Here is a 21670-nt window from a genome sequence, read left to right as displayed (position 1 = left end):
GAGGAGTCAAGGCCGAGGTGTTTCAGATAGGTTCATTATACTCTTCACAAGCCTTTTAAGGCTAATCTAATATCGAGGAAGCCTTCGGGCAAAGGAAATAATTATGGAGATATGATGGCAGTGAGGTCAGCATCTGGGGGAGAAGACTGACAACAGAGCGTAGGGTTGTTTGAGTCATGGCTATGATGATTGTGATGCAGCCTGCATCGCGCGCCATATGTTATATCCAAATTGGATAAGAAGGGGGAGGTGTGTAATAGAGACTCTTCATGTTGCATATGAAAAATCTAGCAGGCCGATCTGAAATTGAAGCAAACGAGCCTGAATGAGGCAAAAGCTGAAATGTTCAAGTGACGTCTACTCAATTTCACTGTGAGTTGATCACCAGAAGGCCCAGGGGTATCCACAATGACCAGAAATGTGGTTCTCCACTGAAAGCAGTTCCATGAAGTTTTGCATCATTTAATTGACTGTTGGGGAGTTCTCCCGCCAGTGAGATTCCTGCATTCCAGGGGGTTGGACTAGATGACCTTTGGGTACCTTCCAACTCTAAGATTCTGTTATTCTTTTCTTCCTTTTTATTCTGGTTGCAAGTGCATTTAAGAAACAACAACCACCAGCAGAAGAGCTGGGATACCTGAGTAGCTTACACTGATGTGTGCACTGTTTAATAATAATAATAATAATAATAATAAATTTTATTTATACCCTGCCTTCCCCGGCGAGAGCCGGGCTCAGGGCGGCTAACACCAGTAAAATTACAGTAAAATTACAGTAAAACCATAATAGGAAAAAACAACAACACCAATTTAAAATACAGGTTAAAATGCAATTTAAAATGCAGCCTCATTTTAAAAGTAGCCCATAGATCAAAACCACAAGGGGAGGGAAACATAAGGGTCAGACTGAGTCCAAACCAAAGGCCAGGCAGAACAGCTCTGTCTTGCAGACCCTGCGGAAAGATGTCAAGCCCCGTAGGGCCCTATCTCTTGTGACAGAGCGTTCCACCAAGTCGGAGCCAGTACTGAAAAGGCCCTGGCCCTAGTTGAGACCAATCTAACCACCTTGCAACCTGGGACCTCCAAAATGTTGTCATTTGTGGACCTTAAGGTCCTCCGCGGGGCATACCAGGAGAGGCGGTCCTGTAGGTACGTGGGTCCTAGGCCGTTGCAGTTTTAGGGGGTTGAGTGTCCTATTTTACAGGTGACCATCCTCTTGCGGATAAGAGTCCTAAATATATGTAATGAAAGTGCCAGGCGAGCCTTATTGCAAGGAGCATTCCACAAATGGGGAGCCACTGCAGAAAAGGCCTGTCCTTGTGCTGCCACTCTCATTTCTAGAAGGTGTTGTAAGTCTTCGTAGAATTGGTCAATTTGAGTTTCTTCAGCACCAGTAGTTGGTGCATAAACTTGGATTACTGTGATGTTAAAAGGTCTGCCTTGGATTCGTATCGAGATCATTCTATCATTTTTGAGATTGCATGCCTGTACAGCTTTTGCCACTCTTTTGTTGACTATGAGGGCCACTCCATTTCTTTTACGGGATTCTTGCCCACAGTAGTAGATATGATAGTCATCCGAACTGAATTCGCCCATTCCCATCCATTTTAGTTCACTGATGCCCAGGATGTCAATATTTATTCTTGCCATCTCATTTTTGACCACATCCAACTTACCCAGGTTCATGGTTCTTACATTCCAGGTTCCTATGCAATATTTTTCTTTACAGCATTGGACTTTCCTTTCGCTTCCAGGCGTATCCGCAACTGAGCGTCCTTTCGGCTTTGGCCCAGCCGCTTCATCAGCTCTGAATCTACTTGTACTTGTCTTCCGCTCTTCCCCAGTAGCATGTTGGACGCCTTCCGACCTGAGGGGCTCATCTTCCAGCGTCATAACTTTTATATGGCTGTTGTCTTTGTCCATGGAGTTTTCTTGGCAGGGATACTGGAGTGGCTTGCCGGTTCCTGCTCTAGGTGGATCACGTTTGGTCAAAACTCTCCGCTATGACCTGTCCATCTTGGGTGGCCCTGCACGGCATAGCTCACAGCTTCTCTGAGTTATTCAAGCCCCTTCGCCATGGCAAGGCAGTGATCCATGAAGGGGAGGCACTGTGTACTATTCTGCTTTACCACACCTTATGAAAGCATGTTTTGGAACTGGGAAAGGTTCATAAGAGAATCTGCAAACCATGTGGGACTTCATCTCCTGCACCAACCAAACCACAGTCTGCCTTCTGGTAGTTCCCCATTTGGGATTAGCCCTCTAACCAGATCCTTTGTTTTTGACCTTGCTCACACAGAAAGCCTGCTCACACCATCTGCTATAGAAAATAATGCACACACACACCCAATCTGATTTTGGCCCTAATGTGGTGCTTTGGGGGGATACCAGACCTGGCTCTGCCCCCCACCCAAATGGGGGGGCCTTGCAAATTCATGTGGTTAGAGGGGGAGGGAGAAGAGTTTAAAACCCCATTTAAATATATGATCAGGAGGGAGGGAGAAAGAGAGGCATGTCTGCTTCCCCCCCCCCCCGGTGTTTTTAAACGTGTTTGTATTTTTCTTTTTGTGTCTGTTGTGTATGATTAATTACTGTTCAAGTTAATAACCATAAAGTTTACAGGGAAGTAAAATAAACAGCACAGTTTTAAAGCGGTTAATGTTCATCATAAAGAAACCTCCATCAAAAGGCAAATGTCGAACAAACTGTATTCACTGATAATACTATTTCACTCCCATTCTGACATCTCAGTCAATTAAATAAAATAAAATTCAGTGAATGTAACCTCTAAAAGTCAAAGCCAATCTGAGATGGCAGGAATCGTAGAATTGTAGTAGTTCTGTTGGCATATATAAAATAAAATAAAAAACCCCACCCCACCCACTATATACAAGGGTCTTGTGACTTCTGTTTCAGTGTATCTGAAGAAGTGTGCATGCACACAAAAGCTTATACCAAGAACAAACTTAGTTGGTCTCTATGGTGCTACTGGACAATTTATTTTATATATATATATATATTTCAAAAGAAAACCAGTTTGCCCACAATTTGCTCCTACAGTCTCTTGTTGCTTTTGCTGTTAAATGGAATGTTAAAGGTAAAGGGACCCCTGACCATTAGGTCCAGTTGTGGCCGACTCTGGGGTTCCAGCGCACATCTCGCTTTATTGGCTGAGGCAGCCGGCGTACAGCTTCTGGGTCATGTGGCCAGCATGACTAAGCCGCTTCTGGCGAACCAGAGCAGCGCACGGAAACGCCGTTTACCTTCCTGCCAGATCGGTACCTATTTATCTACTTGCACTTTGATGTGCTTTCGAACTGCTAGGTTGGCAGGAGCAGGGACCGGGCGACGGGAGCTCACCCTGTCGCGGGGATTCGAACCGCCGACCTTCTGATCGGCAAGCCCTAGGCTCTGTGGTTAACGCACAGTGCCACCCGCGTCCCAATGGAATGTTAAGACCCTGATAAAACATGTGTTGGGGGTGCAAGCTTGTGCCTCTTTTTCTGCCTCCTCCTTGACACCAGATTGCTTTCTGCTTTTGACGGACCTGCATCAATCCAGCTGGTCGTGATCCAACCGGGTTGATTCAGGGCTGCTTCAACCTGATCCAGTTGCATTCCGGGTTAATTTGAATTGGTCCGATTTGGTTTGTGGGATCCAGGATGTGGCCAGATCCAGTGCTCAGCCCTAAAAATTAAGCACTTGGCTCTTCTCCCAATCACTTTCTCTCCAAGCCAAGAAAAGAAGATTCACCTGCTTAATTTTTGTCTGTCGGCTGGCTGTATATTAGCATTAGAAAACACACTCGTAATTACCTAATAGATCTAATTTTTTTGCCAATTCCAGGCTCAGCATCTGTGGATAGCGATGAGGATTTCAGCTGTGTAGCTATTTTAATTGTGATTTCAATAATCCTATCGGAGGGGGATGTGGTTGTATCAGCCAGGTCTGACTCTGAGTGTATATACCGGCTGCATTCACATGGCAGCTTATTCTATTTCCCTGACATTTCCCTAACTTTTAATTTCCACATTATTTTTGACCTTTCACACGGCATATAAGCCACTTCTGGAAATCTAGCAATATATAGCAAATGTTCAATGTAGAGTTCCATGTTATTTGCCTCCAGGAAAAAAAAACTGTTTGAAAATAACACCGAAATGTACATTGAATGTGCGCTATATTCCGCTAGATTTCCGCAAGTGGCTTTTACGCTGTGTGAAAGCTCAAAAGATAATGTGGAAACTGAGAAAAATATTGGAAAAATAGAATAAACTGTTGTAAGAATGCAGCCAGATTCTGCAGAACAAGAGGAAAGTCTGTCTCGGACAGTCTGTCGCAAAGAGAGAAGCAGGTCTCCTTTAAAAACGAAAGCATGTTAAAGATATCAATTAGCTAAATGCTAACTACAGCAGCACAGCTTCCAGCCAGGTCTGGAATCACTATAGAATCATAGAATTGTAGAGTTGGGATGGACCCAAGGGTCATCTAGTCCAACCCCCTGCAATGCAGTAATCTCAGCTAAAGCATCCATGACAGATGGTCATCTAACCTCTGTTTAAAGGAAAGTCCACCACATCCCAAGGAAGACCATTCCACTGTCAAAAAAGCTCTTACTGCTGGAAAGCTCTTCTTCGTGTTTAGTCGGAATCTCCTTTCTTGTAACTTTAAGCCATTGGTTCGACTCCAAAGCAGGGGAAAACAAGCTTGTTTCCCCTTCCAATTGACAACCCTTCAGATATATGAAGATGACGATGATGATTAATAATAATAATAATTTATACCCTGCCCATCTGGCTGGGTTTCCCTGGCCACTCTGGGCGGCTTCCAACAGAATATTAAAAACAGGATAAAACATCAAACATTAAAAACTTCCCTAAACAGGGTTGCCTTCAGATGTCTTCTAAAAGTTAGAGAGTTGTTTCTTCCCTTGACATCTGATGGGAGGGTGTTCCACAGGGTGGGCGCCGTTAAAGAGAAGGCCCTCTGCCTGGTTCCCTGTAACCTCACTTCTCTCAGTGAGGGAACTGCCAGAAGGCCCTTGGTACTGAACCTCAGTGTCCGGGCTGGATGATGGGGGTGTAGATCATGGGTAGGCAAACTAAGGCCTGGGGGTCGAATCTGGCCCAATTGCCTTCTAAATCTGGCCCGCGGATGGTCTGGGAATCAGCATGTTTTTACATGAGTAGAATGTGTCCTTGTATTCAAAATGCATCTCTGGGTTATTTGTGGGACCTGCCTGGTGTTTTTACATGAGTAGAATGTGTCCTTTTATTTAAAACGCATCTCTGGGTTATTTGTGGGGCATAGGAATTCGTTCATTTCCCCCCAAAATATAGTCCGGCCCCCCACAAGGTCTGAAGGACAGTGGACTGGCCCCCTGCTGAAAAAAGTTTGCTGACCCCTGGTGTAGACGCTCCTTCAGGTGTACAAGACTGAGGCCGTTTAGGGCTTTAAAGGTCAGCACCAACACTTGGTGTTGATATGGCTATCATATCTCCTCTCAGTCTCTTTTCCAGGCTAAACATACCCAGCTCCTTCAACTGTTCCTCATATGGCTTGGTTTCCAGATCCTTGATGGGAAATGCTTGGGGGCACAAAAATGGAGGACCGAGGAGGGTCACCTGGGTGGGTGGGGGGAGTGAAAATGTCCCTATTTTTATCTGAGGAACATTGGAGGGTATGAGATGCTCTTCCACTGAGCCACAGCCCCCCTGCCAGCCCTCCTGTAGAGATTCTGAGCTTCAGTTCCATCCGCTGTTTCCCCTTAAATTGCTCTCACCTCACTTAATAGGAATCCGGGAAGCACTGCATGCTAATGCATTGTAAATGTTGCAATATGCTTCCCATTTAGGACACTACGTGCCAGTATTAAGGAAGATCTTCAATTCTGCTTGGAAAACCATAGGAAGTCAGTGCTGTATGCTTTTCCTCTTTTTTGTTTGCTTAGGTGTGTGTGTCTTGGGCCAATCCCAGTTTTTAGTGCTGCTAGGAAGCACCGTGGAGAGCATTTAGTTCTTCTGTATAAATCTCCATTAAAAAACACCTCTGTCGAAACACTTTGCCCATTAGAGGATATTATTAACCTGGTGCTATTTTGCTTATTTTTAATAGAGGCAATTTGGAGCATAAATTGTGGAGTTTCCAGAGCGTAAAGTCGGGGAGTTCTTTGAGTGTTACGATGATATCCTTGCTACTGAAGGCTATTTAGCTAACTCTGCTAAGTATTCCATGCATACTTTCAACCTCAGAAAGACTCAGCTCATTATTTTATTCAGAATAGTTGGCTAATGCAATACAGCAGCAAGTATCTTAGGATAAAACGACAATAACCACCTAATGGCAATTTCCTGATTAATTTGCGGTAAGGAGGCATGTTGGAGAAAACAAAGTGATTTCTCACAACTTCCACAAACTGGGGGGGGGGGGGTTGGGTCCTAATGAGTCTCATTGCATTATGGATGAGATCCAGTTGTGCCCCCCCCCAGCAGAGCAGTTGTCTGCTTGTGCTACAGAACCTCCCCTTCCTCTCCCCCCTATGCAGCCCCCTGAGGACACCCCAAATCTTCTCCAGAAGGCTGCTCTACCCTTCTAAGCACAGATGGCAGGGCCGCCTCACCCATGAGGCAGAATAAGGCAGCTGCCTTGGGTGGTGAAATCCCACGGGGCGGGACTGCCAGAGAAGCGGGGAGAAGCAGCGTCTGCCAGTGAGATCTTGTGAGATGTTGCAAGAGTTCCATGAGATCTCACCAGAAGATGCTTCAGCAGTGGGCAGTATTTAGCCTCAGTTCCTTGGTTCCCCCTTCTAAAAACGGTCCATTTTAGAGTCAGTTACCTATCGAATCTCCAGCCGGCATCACTTAGATTCACTTTTATTGAGCTGCGTTTTCAAGTTATGCCCTCTGCCATCCTAGACGGATGATATAACAGGGTACCATATGAAGACAGCCTCTGTATATGTGGGCAACCGCAGGTTGAAGGCATCTTCCACTATTTACTGTATTGCTCACTATACATTGGGCCCAGGAGGTGATTTCTCGCCTTACTATCCATACAGGAAAGATGTCTCTCCCCAGCAGAGAAGGTCCTATGGCTTCTTAGTGATGTAAACACTTCAGTGACTCATAAAGTAAGGTTACCAGATTTTTTTCAATGAATCCGGGGACACCTTTCAACTTCAATGGATTTTGTGAAGGGACTGATTTGTAAATCTGGGGACTGTCCCTGGGAAACGGGGACATCTGGGAACCTTATCATAAAGTCGCCATTTTTGCTTTGCCAACCAAAAAGATCAGAAAGGGAGACACAGAGATCTAAACAGAGACCTTCTTCTTCTTCTTCTTCTTCTTCTTCTTCTTCTTCTTCTTCTTCTTCCTCTTCTTCTTCTTCTATCACTTGTAACCGAGTAAGATTGTCTTCCATGAACAAGGTCTTAGCAGTGAGTCCTTAAGTGACTGTGGATTCTGGATCCAATTCTGGATCCCCACGTCCTTCCACAGTGGGGACATAGGTTTCTGGGTGGGAGCTGATCACAGTGAGGGTTTGCCAAAGCGTGCCTTCCTCTTAGCACTCTAAGATAGAGACCATTACTTGTGGCGCTACATCCCTTTTGCTTGTATTTATTTTTGATTCAGATTTGTCATGGCCAGTGGCTGGTACAAAAAAGTTATTTGGATTGGCCTCAGACAATGGAATGGGATGGGCTGCCCCTGACAATTGGGAGGGCTCAGGGGTCTATAGGAAGGTTAGGAGAGAAGAAGCCTTATTGAATGAACAGACAGTTGCTCATGTGACAGATCTCCCTAGTATTTATTTATTTGTTATCCACTATAAGGGACGCAGGTGGCGCTGTGGGTTAAACCACAGAGCCTAGGACTTGCCAATCAGAAGGTTGGCGGTTCGAATCCCTGCGACAGGGTGACCTCCTGTTGCCCGGTCCCAGCTCCTGCCAACCTAGCAGTTCGAAAGCACGTCAAAGTGCAAGTAGATAAATAGGTACCACTCTGGCAGGAAGGTAAATGGCATTTCCGTGTGCTGCTCTGGTTTGCCAGAAGCGGCTTAGTCATGCCGGCCACATGACCCGGAAGCTGTACGCCGGTTCCCTCAGCCAGTAAAGCGAGATGAGCGCCGCAACCCCAGAGTCGGTCACGACTGGACCTAATGGTCAGGGGTCCCTTTACCTTTACTATAAGGCCACAGATAATTTCTCTCCGCAAGCTGTCTTCATCTTGTAAGCATTCTGTGTTTAGGGAAGTTTGTCCAGAGTTCTGTAAGGAGAAGGAATCATTGATGAGTTTCCAAAAGCTCATGCAACAAGGGGAGGGGAGTCCTCCCATTGCATTGCACATTGCTGCATGTATAACTATCTTCCTGCTGGACAGAAGTCGTGGTGTGTCTTCAGTTTGGTGAGCTCCTGGCTCTTAGGTGATAGGCTTGTTCCCTTGAGGCTAAGGTGGTTGACCAGGAGAAACCGAGGAAGGCAAAGAACTTGGTGAAGGAAGCCTCTGGGGAGATTATAGCTGTGTGTCCTGCTCCCAGGTTGGCACACCCCTAGTGCCATGGAAAAGGTGGGTCTTGGGAAATTGCAGTGTCACTCTGAGGGAGAGGAAAATTATCCCTTAGACCATTGGTTCCCAAACGTTTTGGGGCTACCTTCCCCTTGGTTCCATAAACTCACCCCCAGTTCCCCCTGCCCTGCCCTGTAAAAAACAATTATCAAGAACGCTGTTTGCACAACCCACAAGATAGTGTTGTTGTTGTTGGCATTTGTCCATCTCAAGAGACAATGGAAGATTGTTGTTGCTTAGTCATTTAGTCGTGTCCGACTCTTCGTGACCCCATGGACCAGAGCACGTCAGGCACTCCTGTCTTCCACTGCCTCCTGCAGTTTGGTCAAACTCATGCTGGTAGCTTCGAGAACACTGTCCAACCATCTCATCCTCTGTCGTCCCCTTCTCCTTGTGCCCTCCATCTTTCCCAACATCAGGGTCTTTTCCAGGGAGTCTGCTCTTCTCCTGAGGTGGCTAAAGTTTTGGAGCCTCAGTTTCAGGATCCGTCCTTCCAGTGAACACTCAGGGCTGGTTTCCTTCAGAATGGATAGGTTTGATCTTCTTGCAGTCCATGGGACTCTCAAGAGTCTCCTCCAGCACCATAATTCAAAAGCATCCATTCTTCGGCGATCAGCCTTCTTTATGGTCCAGCTCTCACCTCCATACATCACTACTGGGATGGAAGATAACAACATTCAAAACAGTAACAATTAATTGCAGATCTATTCAAAATTCCAAATTAAACTATTTAGTTCATTTAAAATATTTAGTTTAATTAAAGTCTTATAGTCACTTACACCTCCAGCGCCCCCCCTGCTGCCCACTTGCCTCTTAGAGCCCCCCAGTTTATATCATCATGCACACTCCAGGGTTGTTATCACCCACTTTAGGAAACCACAGTCTTAGAATGATAATAGGCAGGATGGTCAAAGGCCAGGGGTGATGGGAGTTGTAGTCCAATATCTGGAGGGTGCAGGGTCCCTATCCCTGCTTCAAGAGGACCACAGTTCTCTCTCCCCCACCCCTAAACTACAGAGGAAACATAGTTTCCTGCACACATTGTTTTTCTTTTCCTTCCTGAAAGGCCAATTTAGAACTGCTAGGAAATGCTGAAACAGCAACGAATCAGTTATTTTCTTTTTAAATAGCCAGAGATGCTCTGCCTGCTTTGTTTGGTAATTGACGAAATGGCCTTCATAGGGTTTTATTGTTGGGTCCCTGCCCAACAGAGCAAAAGCGCTGATGGCAGCATGTGTAGCCAGGGGGACACACACAAACACAGCTTTGTGGCGCTAGAAGCATCCTTCCAGACCGTCCTGCTCCGAGAGCAAGATCAAGAGTTGGATTTTCCTTTCCTTGATGTTGTTGGGATGTGAATAGATGCTAGGAAAGGATACGTTCATTAGGCATTATCCTTCCTCACGTTCATGAGCTCAGCAGAGTGCTGTCCCTTTGCAGCTTAAAGGGAAACTTACTTAGATAGGCTAGTTTTAACCTTTATGTAATCCAGGATGCTTTGGGTCAGACTGGATTGCCCTTGTATTTCCCTCCTTTCTCCCCTTAAAACAATAATCACTCAAGCAGTCTTGCATGATCAAATCTATGCTTCCAGGTGCCATAAGAAAGCTGCAGAGACAGTGCAGGATAGTGTGCACCCCAGAAATGATCTCTTTCAGCTTCTGCCTTCTGGAAGAAGGTTTGTTGTTGTTGTTGTCGTTTAGTCATGTCCGACTCTTCGTGACCCCATGGACCAGAGCACGCCAGGCACCTCTGTCCTCCACTGCCTCCCGCAGTTTGGTCAAACTCATGCTGGTAACCTCGAAAACACTATCCAACCATCTCGTCCTCTGTCGCCCCCTTCTCCTTGTGCCCTCCATCTTTCCCAACATCAGGGTCTTCTCCAGGGAGTCTTCTCTTCTCATGAGGTGGCCAAAGTACTGGAGCCTCAGCTTCACGATCTGTCCTTCCAGTGAGCACTCAGGGCTGATTTCCTTCAGAATGGAGAGGTTTGATCTTCTTGCAGTCCATGGGACTCTCAAGAGTCTCCTCCAGCACCATAATTCAAAAGCATCAATTCTTCGGCCATCAGCCTTCTTTATGGTCCAGCTCTCACTTCCATACATCACTACTGGGAAAACCATAGCTTTAACTATACGAACCTTTGTTGGCAAGGTGATGTCTCTGGAAGAAGGTACAGGGTTATAAAGACTAGGACTAGCCGCCTGAGAAACAGTTTCTATCCAAATGTGATTTTGGTTTTAAATGCAGTGTAAGGAGTCTCTATGGGAGTATATGGTATTTAAAAATGGGGTATCAGAGTTTTTAAGCGGCTAACCAGGTTGGGATAGCTGGGACAGCAGGCTTGTTGGTTTTTGAATGTCCGATGTAGATTTTTTCAGTTTCATTGTTCTGTATGGGACAATCACAATAAAGATTATCGTATCGTATCTTAAAAGGTAAAAATAACTTTCAGTCACTCAGAATACAGTAGTACCTCAGTTTAAGAACAGTCCGGTTTAAGAACGATTTGGTTTACAAACTCTGCAAAGCCAGAAATAGTGTCCTGGTTTGCGAACTTTACCTCAGTCTAAGAACGGAATCTGAATGGTGGAAGGGCAGTGGCAGTGGGAGGCCTCATTAGGGAAAGCGTGCCTCGGTTTAAGAACAGTTTCGGTCTAAGAACGGACTTCTGGAATGGATTAAGTTCATAAACTGAGGTACCACTGTACTTACTGAAGAGATATCTGGCAGGCTTAAAATGGCCGTTCAGTTAAAAAAGGGATACAGTGGTACCTCGGGTTACAAACGCTTCAGGTTACAGACGCTTCAGGTTACAGACTCCGCTAACCCAGAAATAGTACCTCGGGTTAAGAACTTTGCTTCAGGATGAGAACAGAAATCGTGCTCCGGCGGCGCAGCGGCAGCAGGAGGCCCCATTAGCTAAAGTGGTATCTCAGATTAAGAACAGTTTCAGGTTAAGAACGGACCTCCGGAACAAATTAAGTTCTTAACCAGAGGTACCACTGTACTTACAGTAAGTCTAGCTAAAAATGTAGCAGATGTTGTCACATTTCTGGCAGAGCAGGGAGAGGAAGAGAGGAAGTGCACAGTGGGAATGTCTCTCATGGCGTTCTCGCTAGCAAGTTTCCAGGAAAACTCTGTGAGTTTCAGCTCAATCATGTTCCTATCTAGCAAAACATGGGTTGTTGGTTTGCCTGCATTTTAAAGAACCCACAGACATGGCATTCCGCTCCCTAATGAAGCCCAATTCATGCTGCTGGACATCAGCTCTGGCCAAGTGATGACTTCAGTGAGCATCGCAACCAGCGAGACTGCATAGCCCCCTGCATTATGGGACCAGGGTTATTAGCCATGGTACAGTCGTACCTTGGTTCTCGAACAGAATCCATTCGTTCGACTTCCGAAGACGTTCGAAAACCAAGGCGCGGCTTCCAATTGGCTGCAGGAGCTTCCTGCACTCAATCGGAAGCCGCAGAAGCCGTGTCAAGACGTTCGGCTTCCAAAAAACATTCACAAACCAGAACACTCACTTCTGGGTTTGCGGCATTCGGGAGCCAAAACGTTCGAGTCTCAAGGCGTTTGGGATCCAAGGTTACGACTGTATCTGAACTGAAACTCCATAGACATGGCAAAGGGAAGGGTTCTAGGTTTTCATGTTCTGCTTATGGGCTTCCTTGAGGAAGGGCTGGCATCAGGAATCAGCATGGCTGGGCACCTGCCAACAGTGGCCTCAGGGATCAGAAGAGCCCTTAGCCACTCCTGCTGTTCCACCAAGGCTCCTTCCCAGTGTTGTTGCTGTTGAAGGATCTCAGCCATAACCTGTTGAATATTGCAGAGCATACGCCGACTGTCCAGAAGCAGTCAGATGCAAGCTGGCAGGATGAAGCAGGAACAAGACGCTGCTACTAGTAACTTGGTTAAAAGGTAAAGGTACCCCTGCCCGTACGGGCCAGTCTTGACAGACTCTGGGGTTGTGCGCCCATCTCACTCAAGAGGCCGGGGGCCAGCGCTGTCTGGAGACACTTCCGGGTCATGTGGCCAGCGTGACAAAGCTGCATCTGGCGAGCCAGTGCAGCACACGGAAACGCCGTTTACCTTCCCGCCAGTAAGCGGTCCCTATTTATCTACATGCACCCGGGGGTGCTTTCGAACTGCTAGGTTGGCAGGCGCTGGGACCGAGCAGCGGGAGCGCACCCTGCCGCGGGAATTCGAACCGCCGACCTTTCGATCGGCAAGCCCTAGGCGCTGAGGCTTTTACCCACAGCGCCACCCGCATCCCAGTAACTTGGTTACTTATAGGTTTATTATTTACAGCAGACTCACAAGTTACTATATACAGGATACAGACACGGATCTTAACTCTCTCTGAACAAATTCCAACGAACTCTCAGAACAACACTGACCAACCAACCACAGGAAGGTCATGAGTCATCATGCCCATGTGGGTGACCTCGACCAATAGCAGAGTTGTATCCAAGGTCTCAGATCTCTAGGCGGAATAACTCCCTCTGCTCAGTCTTCTTGGCCTTCAGCCAACTCCTTAATTGCTACTGTGGGAAGCTGCAACAGATAGCATGTAGGCAAAAATCCCAACAGTTGCAGCTGTGGATGCTGATAAATTTGGGTGAAAAGAACTTGGGGACATGGGGGAAGGGATGTGGCTCAGTGCCAGAGCATCTGCTCTGCATACAGAATGTCCCAGGTTCAATCCCAGGCTGATCCAGGTAAGACTGGGAATATCCCCTTGCTTGCAGCCCCAAAGAGCTGCTGCCGTCAGAGTAGACAATATCAAAGTTGATGGACCTTAGGTCAGTCTTGCCATGAAACAGAGCCCGATGTTTAGATGTTCCTATAAAACTGGCACCATAATTCAAAGTCAGTTTTGAATTATGGTGCTGGAGGAGACTCTTGAGAGTCCCATAGACTGCAAGAAGATCAAACCTATCCATTCTGAAGGAAATCAGCCCTGAGTGCTCACTGGAAGGACAGATCCTGAAGCTGAGGCTCCAAGACTTTGGCCACCTCATGAGAAGAGAAAAGACCCTGATGTTGGGAAAGATGGAGGGCACAAGGAGAAGGGGATGACAGAGGACGAGATGGTTGGACAGTGTCCTCGAAGCTACAAACATGAGTTTGACCAAACTGCGGGAGACAGTGGAAGACAGGAGTGCCTGGCGTGCTCTGGTCCATGGGGTCACGAAGAGTCGGACACGACTAAACGACTAAACAACAACAACAACATAAAACTGGACTCAATGAAAAATGAAATACAAATCAAATAAACGTGTTGCATTTTCGCCTTTGCACCCTTGGGAGTGAGTCCTGATTATTTCATTGGGATGCCTGCAGGTCTTTGGGCCAGGATTGTAGTGGATTTTCTGCTGTGACTTGAAAATTACAGCACATTCAGGTCTGCAGAAATCTGATCAACGCCGGGAGATGGAAAAATAGGGCAGCTTTTATAACAGGCAGGCAGCATTTTAAATAAACAGAGTTTAACACACGTCGCTATGTACCAGCCAGAGTGCCCACTTTCAAGCAAAGCTAATTCAAAAATAGCAGAGTTTATATATGCATGCTCCCTCATAACCACCCCCTCACCCTTTCAGGGAAAATAATGTTCCACCATCATGTTGTTCAGCCCTAAACATTTTTCATTAATTTCAGTGACATTTGCTTGACTCTTCCAACAATTCCAGTGGAATTACAGCTGCAGGTTTTAGAAATGACTGAACATTTTTTCATGGTGGTTCCCAACACGTCTCAGCAGTATCTGTAATGGCTCAGATGATTAAACCTTTCACATGTTTTGAGAAGCACCAGTTTTTCCACTACACGTTGATACATGCTATCTTTCGCTTTTGAGGGGGAATAGGTCACCTGGTTGCTTTTTTATGTTTTTATTAAAATATTTTCATGAGTAACAAAAGTACATTCAGTGTCTCTGTTTTCAAACCATAGAGTCCTTCATGCAGGTTAGTTACATTCAGTTTGAGACATTTTTGATATGGGTAGAATGGGGTTGGTGGGGGAAGATAATTGGGGAGACAAAGGGAGGAAATAGGCATGGGGGAGGACAATAAACTTCCATTCTTTTTTGTAATATATGAGCGTCACATGGGTTGGTATCTTGATTTTGCGGGTGGAGGGCAAGAGAGCATCATCATCATCATGGTTCCAGAGGCACAGCTGGCATGACTGGCATAGATGGCAGGCATGACTGGCATAGATGGAGCTTTGCTGCACAGTGCACCCAGTGAAACAAGGAGCATGGCTTGGGCATGTTACGTGAACACCGACCGTTTAGCGCTTCTAATTCTGCTTCTTGCTCTTTCCCAGCTCTCCTTTATGCAACTATTTTTGGGAACGTCACCACAATTTTCCAACAGATGTACGCCAACACCAACCGCTACCATGAGATGCTGAACAATGTGAGAGATTTCTTAAAGTTGTACCAAGTCCCCAAAGGCCTTAGCGAACGAGTCATGGATTATATCGTCTCCACCTGGTCAATGTCCAAAGGGATCGACACAGAGAAGGTATGATATTTGTGCATTTGTGAGTGTGAGTGTGGTCACGTTAAGCCAATGTGCATTTTCAGAGCAGAAGGAGTGGTGTAACAATTCAGAATCCCATTCTTATTCATTAAATAATGTTACTATGATGCATACTTGTTTTTTTAAAAGGGTAGAATGGTCTGTGTTCTGTACACCCATGATAGCATGACACAATTGCAGTAATTGGCATTAAAATTAGTTGGCAACAGCCTGAGTTCGTTCCTTCCTTTTTTAAAAAATCAACTTTCTAGTCCTTAAGACTGAGAAGGTAAGCTTCAAAGTGTATGGGTAATATTTAGTAAAATCACAGTAGGATTTTCTCTAAAAAATTCCAGCAGCTGGCCGTGCAAAAGGGCTTCATATTTCGCTACTCCCTCCTTGACTGGCAAAAGCAGAATTATGGAAGATAAGCAAAGATATGCAAACTAAAAGGTAAAGGTAGAGGTACCCCTGCCTGTACGGGCCAGTCTTGACAGACTCTGGGGTTGTGCGGCCATCTCACTCAAGAGGCCGGGGGCCAGCGCTGTCCGGAGACACTTCCGGGTCACGTGGCCAGCGTGACAAAGCTGCATCTGGCGAGCCAGCGCAGCACACGGAAACGCCGTTTACCTTCCCGCCAGTAAGCAGTCCCTATTTACCTACTTGCACCCGGGGGTGCTTTTGAACTGCTAGGTTGGCAGGCGCTGGGACCGAGCAGTGGGAGCGCACCCCGCCACGGGGATTCGAACCGCCAACCTTTCGATCGGCAAGTCCTAGGCGCTGAGGCTTTTACCCACAGCGCCACCCGCGTCCCTATATGCAAACTACTTAAGTGCATAATTAACTGGTACAGGTCGCAGCACCAATCATCTGATGGGCAGAGCAAACACACTTCAAAGGGACTCTCCCTCAGTGTTCATCAGCTGATTGGTGCTGAGAGCAAGCCCATTGGCTGCACTAGGGAGTTCCCATGTGATACAGGAAGTGTCACATACGACATCAGGTATTAGGCAGGAGGGTGTGGTTTGGGGAAAACTGGTGTCATGGGTCCTATTAGGACTCCACTTAGCCTAATTACGCTAGTGGTTGAGGTCCCCCACCATTGGGCTAATGAATAAATGTGAAAGTCAGACTGATTGTTTTTTTGTTTTTGTTTTTTACAAATGGGTACAAAATTCACTTAATGAAAATAAACGGGGCACTAAAGCAAAAGAGAGAGAAAAAGATATTGCATTCCCTAGTTTGTTGAACTTCTCAGGTACTGTTGCTTCTGCAAAAATTGTTACTGCATAGCAGAAGTTGGGTGGTGTTTGGTTCAGAACTCACTATACTGATCCTTTAAAAGAACAATCTCTCTTTAATATCCTGAATCCTTTTTCCTTTATCAAATTACTTTGCATATTTTTTCCTCTAGTGCCACTGCTTTGCTCCTGGTGGATATTAAGCCCTGCTTCTGGTTGTTTCTTCCTTCTTTGAAATATTGGATTTCATATATATTCTCTGTGGCCTTTCTAAGTATCGTCTTTTACTTCCCAGCTCCATGATGCTTAAACAAATACATCAGCGTATTTATCTTTTCTCAACCGTTGGATAAGGTCGATAACCGCAGTGCAATATGTAGCAGGATTTTTCTTCTGCAAGTCTTGGGACCATGGGCTATTGGTAGCCAATGAAATGCCCTCCAAATGGACTACAACTCCCATCCCTTCCTGACCACTGGACTGGCCTGCTGGCTGGGGCTGATGGGAGTTGTAGTCCCTGACATCTGAAGAACATTGTGTTGTTTAGCCCTGCCATAAGCTCCGCCACATCTGCAGTCAGTGGATGTCTCAAACAAGAAACTCATCTCGATCTGTGCAGTGGGATTTATTATATTATATAGCATTCTTTACCCGAGCCTCACCTGCTACATTGCAGGCAGTAATGTCTTCTGTTATGAGAAGTTTAATTCCCTCCTTTACAAACCAAATAAGAAAAGGAGTAGCGAAGAATTGTATATCCCTGGGGGGTGGAAGGGGGGGGGGAGATGCTATATTTAAACCTTTGCAGCAAGGTTCCTATGGCGACAGAAAATGATAATCGTATGGAAACGTGAGGGTTTAAAAATAACGGCTGTCCAATACGTCACGGAGAAAGTGTGTCTTCTTAAAATAGCACCTGGCTGTATGTTTGTCCAGAGGCAAGAGAGTCGGCGTGTGAGTTTTCGGTTTAGACTAGGTAGCCCTCCAATTTGACTCAACACCTGAGCCAAATGAGATGCAGCCTTGTAGATGCTCTGATCTGTTTAAAACCTGTGCAAATAGCAGGGCAAAATCCCTGTAACACCAGTTGAGGATACCAGGTGTGCTGTGTCTATGCAGCTTCCTGCTTTAGTGTTGCAGGTTTGGCTCTTAGTCGTCGGTCATAATACAGTAGCGGCCAGATTCCCAGAGACTGGTATTCAGACGTAAACTGCCTACAGCAGTGTAGGCAGCACATAGGCATCAGGTTCTCTGCGTAGCAGGACACCTGGGTTTTCTTTGCGTGGCTGCAAATTGCGGGGTCTGGGTGAGATGCAAAGGGTAGGCATTTGGCAAGGGGGTTTGGGGTCTGGCAAGGGAGAGGGGGTAGGTGGGGCTGGCGAGCAGCAGCCCCTCATATATCTGTGCATTCTCAACAGGGATCTGCAGCTTATTCAGGCTCCTCAACAAGCATACATGTTGTTGTTGTTGTTGTTTAGTCGTGTCCGGCTCTTTGTGACCCCATGGACCAGAGCACGCCAGGCACTCCTGTCTTCCACTGCCTCCTGCAGTTTGGTCAGACTCATGCTGGTAGCTTCGAGAACACTGTCCAACCATCTCGTCCTCTATCGTCCCCTTCTCCTTGTGCCCTCCATCTTTCCCAACATCAGGGTCTTTTCCAGGGAGTCTTCTCTTCTCATGAGGTGGCCAAAGTACTGGAGCCTCAGCTTCACGATCTGTCCTTCCAGTGAGCACTCAGGGCTGATTTCCTTCAGAATGGAGAGTCCATGCGACTCTCAAGAGTCTTCTCCAGCACCATAATTCAAAAGCATCAATTCTTCGGCAATCAGCCTTCTATATGGTCCAGCTCTCACTTCCATACATCACGACTGGGAAAACCATGGCTTTAACTATACGGACCTTTGTTGGGAAGGTGATGTCTCTGCTTTTTAAGATGCTGTCTAGGTTTGTCATTGCTTTTCTCCCAAGAAGCAGGCATCCTTTAATTTCGTGGCTGCTGTCACCATCTGCAGTGATCATGGAGCCCAAGAGAGTAAAATCTCTCACTGCCTCCATTTCTTCCCCTTCTATTTGCCAGGAGGTGATGGGACCAGTGGCCATGATCTTCGTTTTTTTTATGTTGAGCTTCAAACTATATTTTGCGCTCTCCTCTTTCACCCTCATTAAAAGATTCTTTAATTCCTCCTCACTTTCTGCCATCAAGGTTGTGTCATCTGCATACATAGGAGGACTCAATTCTTTGCTAACAGATGCTGGCTGCATTCTCTTCCTTAAGTGTGCGCTTGACATGTCTTAAGAACGTAGTGCCTGAAGTGGCCCGCTGAAAAAGGAGACGAGTGCCAGAAAAGCACTCTTCACATAAGATCTCTTAAGCGGCCATATTAATATTTACAGCATTTCTTGGGAACGGGGGTGGGGTGGGGGAGAGGGGAATACTCATCTTGGATTTAAGTTCCTTGGTTTTTAATTGAAACACACTTGACAGCAGTTGAAAAATTAATGGGTTACACAGGAAAATAGGTCGTTACACAGAGAACTGCAAACAGTGGTTGCTCAGCCAACATTTTCAATTAAGGGAGCTCACTGCTAGCAACAAAATGTTAAGTCCAGATAAAGATATAAAGATCCCCCCCCCCCCGCTTTGGGCTTCTTGATTGCTGTCAGGCAGGGGAGGGGTCAGCAAACGTTTTCAGCAGGGGGGCTGGTCCGCTGTCCTTCAGACCTTGTGGGGGGGCAGGCTATATTTGGGGGGGGGGAATGAACGAATTCCTATGCCCCACAAATAACCCAGAGATGCATTTTAAATAAAAGCACACATTCTACTCATGTAAAAATATGCTGACTCCCAGACCATCTGCCGGCCGGATTGAGAAGGCAATTGGGCCGGATCCGGCCCCCCGGGCCTTAGTTTGCCTACCCATGCTGTCGGGCTTTGGTGATGCTAAGGTACATAAAGATGAAGGATGGACTTTTCTGAAACGCTCGATATTGAGCGCATCTCTCTTTTCTTTTTTTGAAATAATCTTTATTAAAGTTTCAAAGATATTACAAAATAAAAAAGGAAAAAAGAAAAATGAAGAGAAACAAAAAACATACAAAATACAGAACAATAAAAAACAATTAAAAAACAAAACAGTCTTTCCATTTCTTGTCTTTCATTTGCTTATTTCCTTGACCTCCTCATACCTCCCTTTTTTGTATTCTAGTTCAATAGTTGTTTCAGCAAATCCTTACCCTTTTTACTTTTATCTTAATATTTTATCTTAATATATTATAGCCTTACATTTTCAACTGTTATCAATCCATTTTTACATACTCCTTTATGACATTATTGCTAAAACCACATAACTTCATTCCAGCATCCCTCTAGCATTCCTTAATTTTACAGTGTTTCTGTAAGTAGTCTTTAAATTTCTTCCAATCTTCTTCTTCTGACTCTTCTCCCTGGTCTCGGATTCTGCCAGTCATTTCCGCCATTTCCATGTAGTCCATCACTTTCATCTGCCATTCTTCCTGGGTGGGTAGATCTTGTGTCTTCCAATACTTTGCGATGAGTATTCTTGCTGCTGTTGTTGCATACATAAAGAAAGTTCTATCCTTCTTTAGCACCAATTGGCTGATCATGCCCAGGAGAAAGGCCTCTGGTTTCTTCAGAAAGGTATATTTAAATACCTTTTTCATTTCGTTATAAATCATCTCCCAGAAAGCCTTAATCCTTGGGCATGTCCACCAAAGGTGAAAGTATGTACCTTCATTTTCTTTACATTTCCAACACTTATTATCGGGCAAATAGTATATTTTTGCAAGCTTGACTGGTGTCATGTACCATCTGTAAATCATTTTCATAATATTCTCTCTTTAAGGCATTAAAAAGGTAAAGGTACCCCTGCCCATACGGGCCAGTCTTGCCAGACTCTAGGGTTGTGTGCCCATCTCACTCAAGAGGCCGGGGGCCAGCGCTGTCCGAAGACACTTCCGGGTCACGTGGCCAGCGTGACAAGTTGCATCTGGCGAGCCAGCGCAGCACACGGAACGCCGTTTACCTTCCCGCTAGTAAGCGGTCCCTATTTATCTACTTGCACCCGGGGGTGCTTTCGAACTGCTAGGTTGGCAGGCGCTGGGACTGAGCAACAGGAGCGCATTACATGCCGTAAATTTCATACCTGTGGTCCATAACTTTTCCCAGTCAGCAAACATAATGTTATGTCCAACATCTTGTGCCCATTTTATCATAGCAGATTTCACTATTTCATCCTGAGTATTCCATTCCAACAGCAAGTTATACATTCTTGATAGTATCTTAGTTTTGGGATCTAACAGTTCTGTTTCCAATTTTGATTTTTCCACCTGGAAGCCAACTTTCTTGATGTGGAGCGCATCTCCAGGGTCTTTCACCTCCAGTGCTCATTTTGCTCCTTAATTTACATGAGAGGTGAGCCCACCCACATCCCTGGGTTCCACTAAAAATGCTAACAATTATTGCGTACTACACATATTTCCCCCCACACGTAGCATTAAATGCATATGTACATTAAATGCACACATGCAGTGTTGGTAAGATGCTTTGAGTTACCTGCGGCAAAAAAGTGACTAATAAATTTAATTAATAAATGCTAATAAAATATTTGAGACCTCACCCTAAAGCTGGTGGGCATTGCCATTCAAATGGTGTGCCTGTGTTGCGTCTTGTGATCGTTTATATGTGGGTGGGGCTTATCTTTCCCCCCATATTTTATTCAAGTTGGCACCCCTGGGCAGTCACTAGTTCTCAGTCTAACTTACCTCACTAGATTGTTGTGAGGATGAAATGGGGCGGGGACGGGGAGAGGGGGGAAGAACCTTGTATGACACCTTGTCCTCCCTGGTGGAAAGACGGGATATAAATGTAATAATAGATATAATTTGGGTTGTGGTTTCCATTACTTTCTCCCCTGCCCCCAAGAAAAGTTTTCATTGATTTGCGCAATTAAAGAAGGTGAAAATACCTCTCTCCAGAAATACAGCAGTCTTGACAAGCTCTACGTGAGATTATTCCAATCAGATCTAGTCAAGCGGTTCATTAAACCAGGCTTTGTATATCGGGGCGCCATTTCAGGTTTCGCGTCGGAGCAAAGTGGTTTCAGCCTGTTCTTGGATTGACTCAGGATTAAATGGCATCAAACACCCTGGTGTATTTTAAGAGCATTTACGGCTGCTCCTTTAATCTCAGAATGATTATATTGATGATATTCACACCCAACAGTTCTGAGCCTTTGAGGCGGGTACCCAGTCTGCAACATCTGCAGTTTGTTTAAAGCACATCGGCATTGGGAAAGGAGACAGAA

The 21670-nt window shown here is 45.7% G+C and overlaps 1 protein-coding gene across 1 annotated transcript in view; it reads left to right on the top strand.

Annotated features, from left to right (window-relative positions):
- The window catches only part of KCNH5 (potassium voltage-gated channel subfamily H member 5), a 177549-nt gene that overhangs the window by 99908 nt on the left and 55971 nt on the right, over nt 1-21670 (top strand). The window contains exon 8 of the mRNA XM_053404510.1: nt 14909-15108. Coding sequence (XP_053260485.1) covers nt 14909-15108 — 200 coding nt within the window. The remainder of the gene's footprint in view (nt 1-14908; nt 15109-21670) is intronic.

The sequence above is a fragment of the Podarcis raffonei genome, chromosome 1, assembly GCF_027172205.1.
Source record: "Podarcis raffonei isolate rPodRaf1 chromosome 1, rPodRaf1.pri, whole genome shotgun sequence".
Taxonomy (NCBI): Eukaryota; Metazoa; Chordata; class Lepidosauria; order Squamata; family Lacertidae; genus Podarcis; species Podarcis raffonei.
This window is presented reverse-complemented; position numbering and strand designations above follow the sequence as displayed.